The sequence below is a fragment of the Bicyclus anynana genome, chromosome 2 (assembly GCF_947172395.1).
Source record: "Bicyclus anynana chromosome 2, ilBicAnyn1.1, whole genome shotgun sequence".
Lineage (NCBI taxonomy): Eukaryota > Metazoa > Arthropoda > Insecta > Lepidoptera > Nymphalidae > Bicyclus > Bicyclus anynana.
The window spans coordinates 19120160-19132987 of record NC_069084.1 but is presented as its reverse complement, the minus strand read 5'-3'; the positions used below and the strand labels follow the sequence as shown (position 1 = coordinate 19132987).

Sequence of the window (12828 nt, the reverse complement as noted above, 5' to 3'; positions counted from 1 at the left end):
CATCCGTTTTGTTGTCAGTCGGAAACAGCAGCGCACGGCTACTGCGTGGTGTACTCGACAGCGGACCGCGGCAGCTTCGCCGAGGCGGAGCGGCGGCTGCAGGCGCTGTGGGCCGCGGGCCACACCGCCAGGAGAGCCGTCATTCTGGTGGGGAACAAGGCAGACTTGGCCAGGTCTCGGGCTGTGCCTACTGACGGTAAGGGTTGATGATTGTAGTCAAGAAAACGCCCAAAAATACGGCAGGAGGAAATATCAGGTTGCTATGCTATACCTTAGATAGAACTTAAAACCGTTAAGTTAATGGAACATTAAGATTGTTCTACTGCTACATGCTTAACATCCACGATATTAATAAGAACCATTAAAGTGTATAAAGATATTTTAGACATTATAATATGGTGCGGAGTTACTGGATGGGGCTTAAATTGTCTTATTCAGGTTGACAGACGCAAAAGATCCGTGCGAAGTGATCCCTGGATGGGCTCCAACTTATAAAATGGGTCACACTTAGAAGCAATAGCTCGTTATGACGCTCGACATTGAACATATAAATTAGAAGTGATGTTCAAACGTGTCGTAATCTCGTGTACCACGGGAGACTCCAACTCGATTACTGTCCCGCTCGTCGTGTATGATAATTCGATTATGTAACTCTGTGTGTCACTAACTGCGTTACGCGTTACGAGGCTGTAATGGATTCAATTTTGGGTTTGTTGGTTACATTTTATGTACTGTTTTGCTGTCTATTATAAAATTAATATTAATCTATTGTTATAATAAAACTGTAACAGGTCCAATTCCGTACATTAAAGATATTTTGAAAATTTTAGTTGGAGGCCATTAGATTTTAATTAAGAGTTTTAACTTAAATTAGAGTTTAGAGACAAACACTATGTTTGTCGCAATAATAAAATTTGTTGAATTTTGAAAAAATGTAAAAGTTGTTCAAGAATTTTCTAAATTCTACTCCTAAAAGGTTAAATAGGGGTTACGATTTTCCAATATAAATTATTTATGTTTTGAGTTACTTTTAAAAATGATTAGTGGACTATTTATTATTATTATAATATATAAAACATGCGAAAATTTAAATAGAAGGAAAATTTGATTTATCTTAAAATAAAAAGGTTCTGTATTTGTCCCATATAATGTGTTTGAGATTTTCTCAAAAATCAATTCTGACTTTGGGTTTTCGTTATATGATTTTTTAGAAAAGGATTTAACATTTTATCACAATACACGCAAATTAACCGGACCTTCTAATTTTGAGACTTGAAACTATAACTAGGCGGAAACATCTTCAAATACAAGTAAAACAAGACATTTTTATTACAATTTTACCGTCTGCATCGTCACATTGCAGCAGTTGGAACGTAGCTCTGTTATAGGTCTTTAAAAAAACTTTTAAGCTTGTAAAACGGAGAGCAAAAAGGAATACTTATCGGTATACAATTGCGTGGAAATTTCTCGGAAAAATCAAATTATTTCCAGCAGGGGAGGGAAAGTTGGTGAGTTTTAAGTTGGCCCCTAATTTCCCGCTAAGGGTCCTCGTAAAGTGATCGGGAAGGGTCGGCTCGCGTTGTAGCCGCTCGTGCCACTAACTGTATTTACTTTCAATTTAAGCTAATAAAGCAAATCTTTCTTATTGGTAGGTTTTTTAGCTACTTTGTTTATACTTATTAAGTTACTATGTAACTTAATAAGGTATAGGTATGTGCATATATTCGTACAGCGCGTGACATGCAGCTAATCTGATGATTAGGCTGAAAGTGGTCATTTTCATCTTTGAAATGAAAAGACACAATCTCATCTAGCTTGGACTTGTTTGATTGGTCTTCCGATAGTATCCAGGAATAGCAAATTAAATTTCAATGGAACTTGGCACGATTTGAGACCATAATACGAAGAAGTTTACGGGATACTTTTTGTAGAGACAATAAAATCAGAAGGGAGTGAATAGGGTTTAAAAGTTTGTATGGAAAGGCCTTCATTTTTCAAGTTACATCTGTAAACTGAAATATACTAAAGTATAAGAAATTTGAGATTTTTTAAAATTCCACCCTAAAGGGTTAAAAAAAAGTTGAAGCTTTTTTCAAAAAATGTAGTCATTTGTGTTTTGAGTTATATTTTTGTAAAATGATTGTATTAGTGGACTATTCTATTTAGATTAATCGGCGCTGCCAAATCAAATAGGCTCTCTTTTTCAACAAACAACCGATCAATAGAAAGGACATAGACACAATGTTATTTTTAATCATTTCGAATCAAAAGAAATTCGGTAGACCAGCCGCAAATCAATCATTTTTTGTCAAAATCTGAAAATACGATAATACAATACAAGTAGGTATACAACAATAATTGACCAACAAATATTGACGAGCCAATCTCTTCCCCCGCATTACGTTACCGATGTTTATCGAGTTTCGTTCAATTTATTTTGGAGAATGATTAATGAGCCGCGGCCCTCGCGCAAGCCCTTCGGTATTAGGTATACCTACTCATACGAGCTTACCTAATTATATCTTTCGTTGTAATACTACTAGAGTATGAATTTATTCAGATATTGCTTACAAATTTAGACAGTCACGAAATAATATTTCAGCCAGTATTTAAAAAAAAATTAATAGTGAATTTTACGAATAATATATTGAATATATTTCTATTATATGTAGAATATAAACTGCGTTTAATGTATTTTTTAATAATATGATAGAGTTGAGAAAATATTTGTCTACTTACATATATTTCGTTTTATTATCTGAGTTGATAATACTATAATAAAAATACGTTGTAATAAGCAATTACAAGGTACCTACTCGAAATTTTGTTATAACGTAGGTAGATTGATTGACTTATTCATTCAAGGATGCCTTAAATAATTAGTGATCTGTATTTATTTATATATAAATATAATATAATTACAGATTCACAGTGAGAGAGATGTATAATATGTAATTAATTGGCGCGCCGTTCGAGTATTTTCAATGAATATTCCACTAATTGGGACGTTGGCAATGTTCACGCTCACACCTACTCGTCGCTTGTACCTCCATGATTTACAATAATTGGGGAAAATTTAAACGCCACGTGTATTATATATAGAAACTATAAATGATATTTTGTAAATTCTGGCAGAATAAGTAGGCTGATAATAATGATTGTAATGAGTAAACAGTGTCCAGTTCAGTCAGTGCTATGCTGGTTTTGCAAGATATGGCTTTTGAATTAGTTGAACATTTCCAGAAGGTAAAGCGCTGGCCACATCGTACGAGTGCAAGTTCATAGAGACGTCGGTTGGCATCAACCACAACGTGGACGAGCTGCTGGTGGGGCTGCTGACGCAGATCCGCCTCAAGCAGCAGCACGCTGAGAGAGTGAGGTGAGGAGGGGGAGTCTCTGATGACGTCGGTGGGCATCGACCACAACGTGGACGAGCTGCTGGTGGGGCTGCTGACGCAGATCCGCCTCAAGCAGCAGCACGCTGAGAGAGTGAGGTGAGGAGGGGGAGTCTCTGATGACGTCGGTGGGCATCGACCACAACGTGGACGAGCTGCTGGTGGGGCTGCTGACGCAGATCCGCCTCAAGCAGCAGCACGCTGAGAGAGTGAGGTGAGGAGGGTAGTCTCTGATGACGTCGGTGGGCATCAACCACAACGTGGACGAGCTGCTGGTGGGGCTGCTGACGCAGATCCGCCTCAAGCAGCAGCACGCTGAGAGAGTGAGGTGAGGAGGGGGAGTCTCTGATGACGTCGGTGAGCATCGACCACAACGTGGACGAGCTGCTGGTGGGGCTGCTGACGCAGATCCGCCTCAAGCAGCAGCACGCTGAGAGAGTGAGGTGAGGAGGGGGAGTCTCTGATGACGTCGGTGGGCATCGACCACAACGTGGACGAGCTGCTGGTGGGGCTGCTGACGCAGATCCGCCTCAAGCAGCAGCACGCTGAGAGAGTGAGGTGAGGAGGGGGAGTCTCTGATGACGTCGGTGGGCATCGACCAGAACATAGACAAGAAAGTGAGAAAACGAAAGAGAAAACGATATATTCGATTTTGCCGTTATTGATCGGTAATATGTCATTCTCCCTTGGTGCCTTTCTTGTAGGAGAAATATCGGACATATGTTAGACTAGACACGTAGCTCCCATACGGGTTGGCAAGCTTTGGGTGACGGCACCCATACTGTTAATTAGCACGAAACGTTTTGTTAAGACATTGCATAAACATTTATTTTTGCAAGAATTTTGTGTTCTAAGTGCCTGAATCAAATTTTACAGCAATTCTGTACAAAACATAGATTGACTAACATTGTACGGCCATCACTTGCGACAAATGACAAGATGTTAACATCCTTAATTTCATGCAAGTATTTAACAGTTTACAGTTTAAGTTATATATATACTTTACAAATAATGTTTCAATTAAATATTATCAGTGTCTCCTGACAGCGTGGCCTCTCCAGCAGTTACCATTTTTGTTCTTTTTTTTTGTCGGGGAGGAAATAAAATCCCTCCGGACTTCTGCCGGCTAGTCGGCAGGGCATGTCCGACTTGCACGGACTAAAAATAACCTCCCCTGTGCTCTGTGGTCAGCGCGGAACCGCTTGGCATTACTTCACGCTGACCTTCCTGATATATTTAGCTCTCTCGTTTTTCTTCTCTTTCTTTTTCTTCTCTTCTTTTCATCGTGGCTCGGAGCATATGAGCGTACTTTTGCCACTCTTCATCGCTCGACAGCATACGAGTTATAAGGTTTGCTGCGTTTACCCCGTCGCTTGTTCCGTCGGCCGCAGCTCTCAGGTCTGTGCAACCTGAGCATTTGAATAGTGAATGCATTTTCCCATTTTTGTTCTGCGTTGTGATATCCTGTTCCAAGTTGCTGTACTATTTTTTAATGTCATCTTCCCATCTTTAGTAATGTTTGTAAAAAAAATCCCCTTTTTCTTTTTCCAACACGAAGAGCCACTGTGTTCTCTTTTATGTCCATTTCCCGCAACTCTTAACACTAAAGGTGCCACACACGGTTCCAGGAAACGAAGCAGTTCGCGCAAGAACCGCAGCCGCGCGCGGTCGCCGCTCGAGGCAGAAGTAGTGGCGCCGACCGCGCCGGCCTCCGCCGCCAGCACGCCGAGGAAACGCTCGCGGCTCTCTGCTAGTGTTAAGGTACAAAAACTACGAGTGCGTGACTGAAGTAAAACTTCTTTAGATTCCTTTATTCACTAACCTATATCTCTCTCGCAACGTCCGTTCGCCTCACGCTATCGCACTTTTTGTAACACTCATTATTAATTCAGCAGCTTACTCCTCTAGTGACGCGTGTGTAAAGAAGTTTTACTTCGAAGGACCATAAGAACTGTATAAGTAGGCATAACAATACAGCAAATGACTACGACTAAGACTGCGAAACATGGTGCTGGGCTCCACTATCTCCCTCTCTTCCTATAGTGAAGAAAAGTGGACAAATGTCAACCAATAGCAGTGCAGTGCAAAATATTGCTATATTTTTCGTTGCGATGCGACGAAAGAGATGAGACGGGTACTAAGTACTCAGCCGCCGTTCATTGACATTTCGTCTATTTTTCTTTCTTTTTTTTAGTTGAGAATTTTCGTTGACAGTTTTTTGGAAGAAAGAAAAGCTGAATTCCTAGCTTGACTCAGGACTCGATATATACCTACTATTACGATTGAAAGCGTTTGACACCTGACTCACTTTTTCTGGTATCACCAGGTGCGAGGTCTGCTGGGCCGCGTGTGGGCGCGCGACTCCAAGTCCAAGTCGTGCGAGAACCTGCACGTGCTCTAGCACTCGGCCGCCGAGCCCGTCGCCTGCTTCCCCTTCTTCGACTGCGGGGCCCTCGCCTAGCCGCCACCAGCCAATGAGGCCTTCGCCTAGCCGCCACCAGCCAATGAGGCCTTCGCCTAGCCGCCACCAGCCAGTGGGGCCTCGCCCAACGCACATCAGGCTATGAATGCGGGGCTTTAGCGTAGCCGCCACAACAACACAATGTCACATATTATTTAACAGCTTAGTTATGATTTTCCGAATTGCTTAGCAAATAGCTTCCATCAAAAGGGACAATGCATCTATAGCTTGGCAAGATCGTTACATGACACGATGATACTCCCATGCGTCCCACGAAAGACTGCTCGGGTATGAAGTTGTGCGAGCGGGGCATCGCTACCCCCCACCCGGCCCGCGCGGACCACCGGATGTGTTACGAACGAATTTGCCAAACTACTATTTCGGTGTACACTAATCCTCAACTAAACTTTATCACTTGTGTTCAACAGTTATTTTAATATTAAACAACTCATGACGGCTTCACACGCAGTTAATTAAGTTTATTTTTATGCCAATTATTGGCGTACCTAACGAGCAAACCGCCCCCTGACCCCTAAGTTTTTTTTAGTTTTTAAAACACCAACGCCTGTGACGAGACGCCAGCCTCACACGGGTAAATATACCTTCAAGTCTGCAGCGCGCTTACGGATGCAGAGCTGACAGATATATCGAAAAGCCGTAATAGAGCAACACCTCACGTCCTCGGGCACGCTCGGTGACACCACGTCTCGTGTGCTCCAACACCCGATAACCCGGGGAAAAGATTTTAAGTTAGGCTTGTAAATTCACCGACAACGTCCCTTCAGAACGAATCTTTATGTTCTGTTAATAATATATTTTATAAATCTTAACTGCTTGGATCGTTTGATACGCATAGCGATAGTATTACTTTAGTTTAGTTCAGGATTAGTGTACCTACATGCGAAGGTAATCCCACTGTTACAATTATTTATTAAATAGAAAGTTAAAGAATAATAACAGCGGCTTTCGAAGTTCCGGTGGCAAAATGTTATTTATAATTTTGGTAAGTAATTGCAGTTACTGGTACCAAAACACAAACAATTATTATATTTGAATATTACCCATGCAGTGCGATTATGGTATTAAAATATACAGTTTTATTAAAACAAATGGAACCCAAAGTTTTTTTTTAAATAAGAGACGAATTTATGCATTCCATGGGAACTGTGCGGGCGCCAGGTCCATCGCGTGGTATTGCGGAATCCGAGGACTTGTGACCCCGTAATGAATACAATGAATTAGGTACCCGTTATGGGTAACAAAATGTCATTTTTGAAAACTCTCTGTAATTTCAATGCTTATAAAGATAGATATACTGTGAAAGTACAAAGCGCAAAACAAATTCTTTTGATTGGTAAGGCACTGCATGCAAGTCAAATTTATATTTTACACAAATCAAACTCAGATATAGGTAGGTAAGTATACATGTTATAATATGCGATGAGTAGAGATTTTTATAAACAGTTCAAATGATTAAAATATATCGTTTCGTATCGTTAAAAAAGTTTTCTTATAATTGATACAAATTGCACACAAGTTTCAAGCGTAAGTTTCAAAGGAGAGTTTTTCGAAAGAAACTGAAATAATCTTGTCAATGTGGCGATATTACTTTCTAACTATCGCTCGTATTGCAGATATCTCCTTGTGTAATTATCAGTAGGAATGAGAATGCTTCTAGCTAAATAAAGACGGGAATACGGCGGGCCGGCGACGACTTCGATCACGAAAACCCGAAGTCAAATGAATTTATAACTTTTTAATCTAAAAAACATAAAATTATGAAAGCCATAATTTAACGACATGAAGAAAAACGTTCCATATTTTTTTTTCAAAGTAATAAGTTTTAATGAAAATGTTCTAACTAAGTTTATGTAATAATTATATCGTGTTACTTTGAATAGATTAGTCGGTTTATTTTTAACAAAATTCTTGTAATGTTTATCTTTGATTATCTATTATTGTTGTTTTATATCAATTCAAATTAAATTAAGTATTACATCTCAATTTTGAAAATGTTATTTACTAATTTAATATTTGTATGTTGAAATATAATAAAATGAGATGATAATTATTTTAATTGAAAACTATAAAAGTATTATTGACGTATGTAGATATAAAAATATATTGTGATCCCAATGTGTCTCCTCGATAAATGTTCATATTCCATGTAGACTTTAGGATAATCCATTATTGATACTAATATATTATTATACGCATAAATCTACTATTATAATAAATTATATTACAGCATTAAATTACATAATAAGTTTATCATTAACATATATTACAGAATCTGCTAAAATATACTGAACTAATAATTGACATATTTGAATATTATTGTGAATTTTTATAGGTAGGTATGCCTATATTTATCGTAATATTATTGCATTTTTTGATTGCTAGGTATGTTTAAGTAATTATTTTTACAAATATAAAGATAAAGGAACGATGTAAATTGATCAAAGTTCAGACAAATTAGTGATTGAGTCAGTATTGTATAAATGTAGGAGATATAGAATTAAAACCGTATTCTAAATAATTTGTTCTTCCGTCGTCTAACTATCTTCGTAAGATCAATTTAATATTTGTTTGTTATATTTAACTTCATGATGGCACGATTGAGTACCATTTGTTTGTTGTTCTTTAATTAATTTATTGCGCTTCGAATAATATGTTAAAATCTTCTTCCTATCTTTCTCGAGATGTTAAAAAACATCAAAACCAATCGGGTCCACGGCTTGAAATGTAAGCTAACGAATTAGGAATAGACAAATCGTTTAAAATTACAGAATTAGTTGTAGAGAGAGAGAGAAATTCATGTAGTGCATGGTAGAGGTATACTGAGAGAAACTGATAGAGGAAAGATGATAAGCAAACAGGGCAAACTTAGAGTGTAACGTATGCTGTAGAATGTAGAAAAATTCGCAGACAAAATGAAAGTTTTTGGACGACATCCAAAGTTTTATATAATAATTGTACCTCTTAAAAAATAAAAATTGAATCCATCCAATCAAATTATTTCCAAAATCTTACGATTTGGTCGATGTGGTAGCTTATATGGATTTAAATTCGAGTGAACCTAACAGAACATATTAGAATGTCAACAAGTAATGGAGTAGAGTAGAGTTAGGACATTTTTGTTAAACTTGAAAAAATTGAGGAATTTAGTTCGGGCTACACTAATACACCAAAAATTATCTAACCTTTTGAAAAAAAACATAATTACCTAATCTCTAATCTATTCCATTATTGCATTAAACAAAGCATAGCAGAATGAAATTATGAATTCGAGACCCGCAAAGTGTTTTGTTTTTTCATAGGATTAATGCCCTAGACTAAGAATTTGTTTACACAATCATTTCAATTTGAGTGCCTGACATTTAGTGAATATTTTGAAAGCCCTCCGTAATACCCATTTGCCTTATTTTATTAGAATTTATTTTATAGTTGGACCCTTGTTCGTTATAAAATGTAAATCGATGCGATTTCCGAGTGGTGCATTTTTTCGATATTATAACGGACATCGGTCCAGGTGGGTATATTTAGACGCTAGAAAACTACAATTATATTCGTAATAATATTATACATAAAAATATCTGAATTACTAATTTAAAATTATAAGAAGTAGATGTATTTCATGTTTTGGTGTCATATTTAGTCATTTAAATGTGAGATTTGGAGGAGTTTCATTTACCACGATATTATTTGCATTTATTTTCTATTATTATTATATTTTAAATTAAATAATTTAAGAAAAACGTAGCACCTAGTTAATGTTGAATATGTTAAATGTGTTATGTTCTTCTGTTTATCTATATTAAATGCAACAGGATGCGCTAGGTGATTGATTGATTGGTAACCTAGAAGTTATTACATTATACAGAAAAAACTTTCTACTGAAATAAGAGAGCACGGAAATTTTACACAAAACTGGTTCTTGCTGACATAGATGTTTTGCCGCCCTTATAATTTGGTAAATGAATCTGCTCCAAAACGATTAGTCTAGTACTTAGATGTGATTGCGCCAAAGTACGTGCGCACATACAAATACATAGTTGTGGCAGACTTTTAACGCTTTATTAAATCCCAGGGTCCAAATAAAACACCAATTTCACCTCGCCCTTGGACTATCCTGGACCATCCTAGAACTAATCGCCATCAGGTAGGTATCATTAGAGAAAGTAGAAGCAGCTGTTTTAAAAACGCTATCGCTGAATATCAATTTTCATAAAAATATTAATATTTTTATCATTAATTTAATTAAAAAACTGTCATCAATTTTAATCCAATCTCTTAATGATTTCAAATCAGTCTCGATAGAAGAAAAATATCAGAACAAAATATTTTTATTGTTTCGTGGACTTGTGTAATGGAATGCGATGTTCAGCTTTAGTGTTTTTGTATTGTAGCTAATGAAGTAGGGAAAACCAGGGAATTGACAATAAGGGTATCTCCTAGGTAATAAAAAAGTTTCCGTATGGATTTCCAAGTTTGACATCTTCCTCCAAGACTTTGTTAAACAAGTATTCTAAAAGTCGCTTACAAAGTATTTTTGCTGTACCTTGGGCTTGTTTTCTTGTAACGGCTTAAGCAATAATTAAATAAATAAAAAAATATCGGAAATCCTCCAATGATCAGTCTTTCTCGATGACATTTAAATTGCTTACTTCAAAATATAACAAACCTCTGCAAGGCATCACAACATACACATTAGACATTCAATCCTAATTGATTCACGTGGAGATTTTCAGATTATGTGCAAAGCTTCACAACCTGAATTTGTAAAGACGTCAATTTTTATGTCATAGAGAATTTAATTCCATCCCGATATACATAAAGCTTGAAAAGCTGTATTTAATGAAAGTAACCAAGCTGATATAATCTTCTTAAGCAATCCTTTTATCCTCTGCTTCCCAAAAACTCAGAACCTAAGTCTGAACCTAAAACTAAGTCCATGACTAAATGATATTCCATTGGACCACGTTAAGCAATATGTCTCTATATTTGATAGTCCAATAGATTTCATATATTGTAGGCGTAGCTTACCTTAGATTTTTATATCATTATATGGTAAATTAATATTCGATCGTAGCCCTGTAACATTGGTGTTTGTGTCCCTGCGAATACGTCACCCGTTCCATTGATTCACCATTTGCTATTTAATGATTATTGTAAATATCTATTGTTTTTGCTACAGCGCAATCTTGAACAGACAACATGGGCACGTCGGTTGTCTTACTGAATGCCGTGGATGCAACGCCTTCACTATAGACGAAACTTTAAACCCGCAGTCACCCGCGTGATGCAAGGGTGGCGCAACTGTTGTCATATCTTCCAATTAATGGATAAATATAGTACCTGCAACCCCGCTCCTCTGTCGCTACCCTCTGTCGACTTACCCTGCACCTCTGCACTGCGCGGGTGAGGTACTTAATTACACAGTTTGCCTGTAGATTTTTAAAGTCGAGCAAGTCTGGCGAGCTGCTAATCGATTTTTAATACGTAGGCTATATCAATCTGAGACAGATGGAAGTTGTTCTAGTTTCCCATTAAGAGTTGACCACAGAATCATGGAAAATAAATTTCAATTCAATTGTCTTTCAAATTAACTGATAATGATATAAAATAATAAATTATCTTCCGATATTTGATGATAAATAAAACGGAACGTTCAAGGAACAGTTGCATTCACGGCGTTTACTGTTGTCTGTGCAACGTTTGTTAATAAAACTTCATTTATAATTATTTTAAAGTGCATAATTTGTACATATTTATAATATTATTGAATTTATACATTACTACATTACATTTACTCTAAATAGCGCCATTAGTAACAATATTTATTCGCAATTTATACAAAATATACATCTGTCAGAAATGTTCTGTAGAGCATACATAAAGTTTTAATATCATGTGATACATCATTAAGACAAATCACCCTTTAAAAGTGCCGCTTCCTATATTCAATTTCATTTGATAGGTACCAACGAAGAAATATTGTACTCGGACAAAGTTGATAAAAGTTTTATTTATAAAGTCAGTCAAGTGAAAAAGTGCATTAAAATCTCATACGAAATTCTCCTAAAGAGTTCTATCCTGATACCTTCTTTTAGCTTTTCAGCTCAACTCTGAATTCTCCGCTTATCCAAAACCCAAGTTGACGTTACTGCGGAAATACAAAATCAGAAGAAAAATCTAATGGTTATAAAAAAAATTTACAATCTAGTCGCGATATTTTTAAGGGGTTATCTGTCACTTCACACGCTCCAAAATTGGCAGTTACATCAACAAGATCGTGATGAGTTTGAATGTATCTGCACATCACTAGTGGTGACGTAACCATTGTTATGAAGTAATGAAACATATCTATATACACAGTTTTCAGATCAATTTTGCGCACAACACGATAGATATCACATTTATTATAGTTTCCGTGTAGATGAGGGCCTTTTTGAAATAATGTAACTTTTTGACAACTTCTCAATGAAATTGTTCATTAAAAGTTTTAATTTACAATGTTTTGAGTTTATCGGGAAAAGTGTTGTAGACACAGAAAATGTTCCGCTTATAAAATATAGTTACTTATATTATCATAAATATGGATTTTTAATAATTCATGATGAATCGAGAATTTGTCAAAAATAATAAAAAATATACAAGATTTGGAAAGCAAAATGTTTTATTCGATTAATAAGTTTTGTATTTTAGTTTTAATTAGCATTATAGCATTTATTATTATAGTTTATTTGTTAAATGTGACATTTCGAAATATATTCTGATGTTTCTTATATAAATTAATTATTATTTTATTTTAAATCTCAAAATAGTAATAAAGATAATTTAATAATAAATATTACCTACAATAATTTGGATATAAACAAATCAAAACAGTTAAGATTTAAAAAAAATTAAAAGGAGAATTTATTGCTTTTGAAAAAGAAAACAAATACAGCTCGGATCTCAATATACGAG

General features: G+C 36.3%; 2 protein-coding genes across 3 annotated transcripts in view; both read left to right on the top strand.

Moving 5' to 3' along the window:
- Nucleotides 1-3525, top strand: part of LOC112058396 (uncharacterized) — a 147574-nt gene extending 144049 nt beyond the window's left edge. For both annotated transcript variants that reach the window (XM_052885893.1, XM_052885889.1), the window contains 2 exons: nt 19-196; nt 3244-3525. In XM_052885893.1, the coding sequence (XP_052741853.1) occupies nt 19-196; nt 3244-3383 (318 nt within the window). In that variant the 3' untranslated portion in view covers nt 3384-3525. The remainder of the gene's footprint in view (nt 1-18; nt 197-3243) is intronic.
- Nucleotides 3526-3729: 204 nt separating this feature from the next.
- LOC128198814 (uncharacterized) lies at nt 3730-12820 on the top strand. Its single transcript, XM_052885926.1, has 3 exons — nt 3730-3953; nt 5024-5156; nt 5722-12820. Exons 1-3 carry the CDS (start codon nt 3859-3861, stop codon nt 5794-5796), a joined length of 303 nt encoding a protein of 100 aa, XP_052741886.1. The 5' UTR covers nt 3730-3858; the 3' UTR covers nt 5797-12820.
- Nucleotides 12821-12828: the final 8 nt, after the last annotated feature.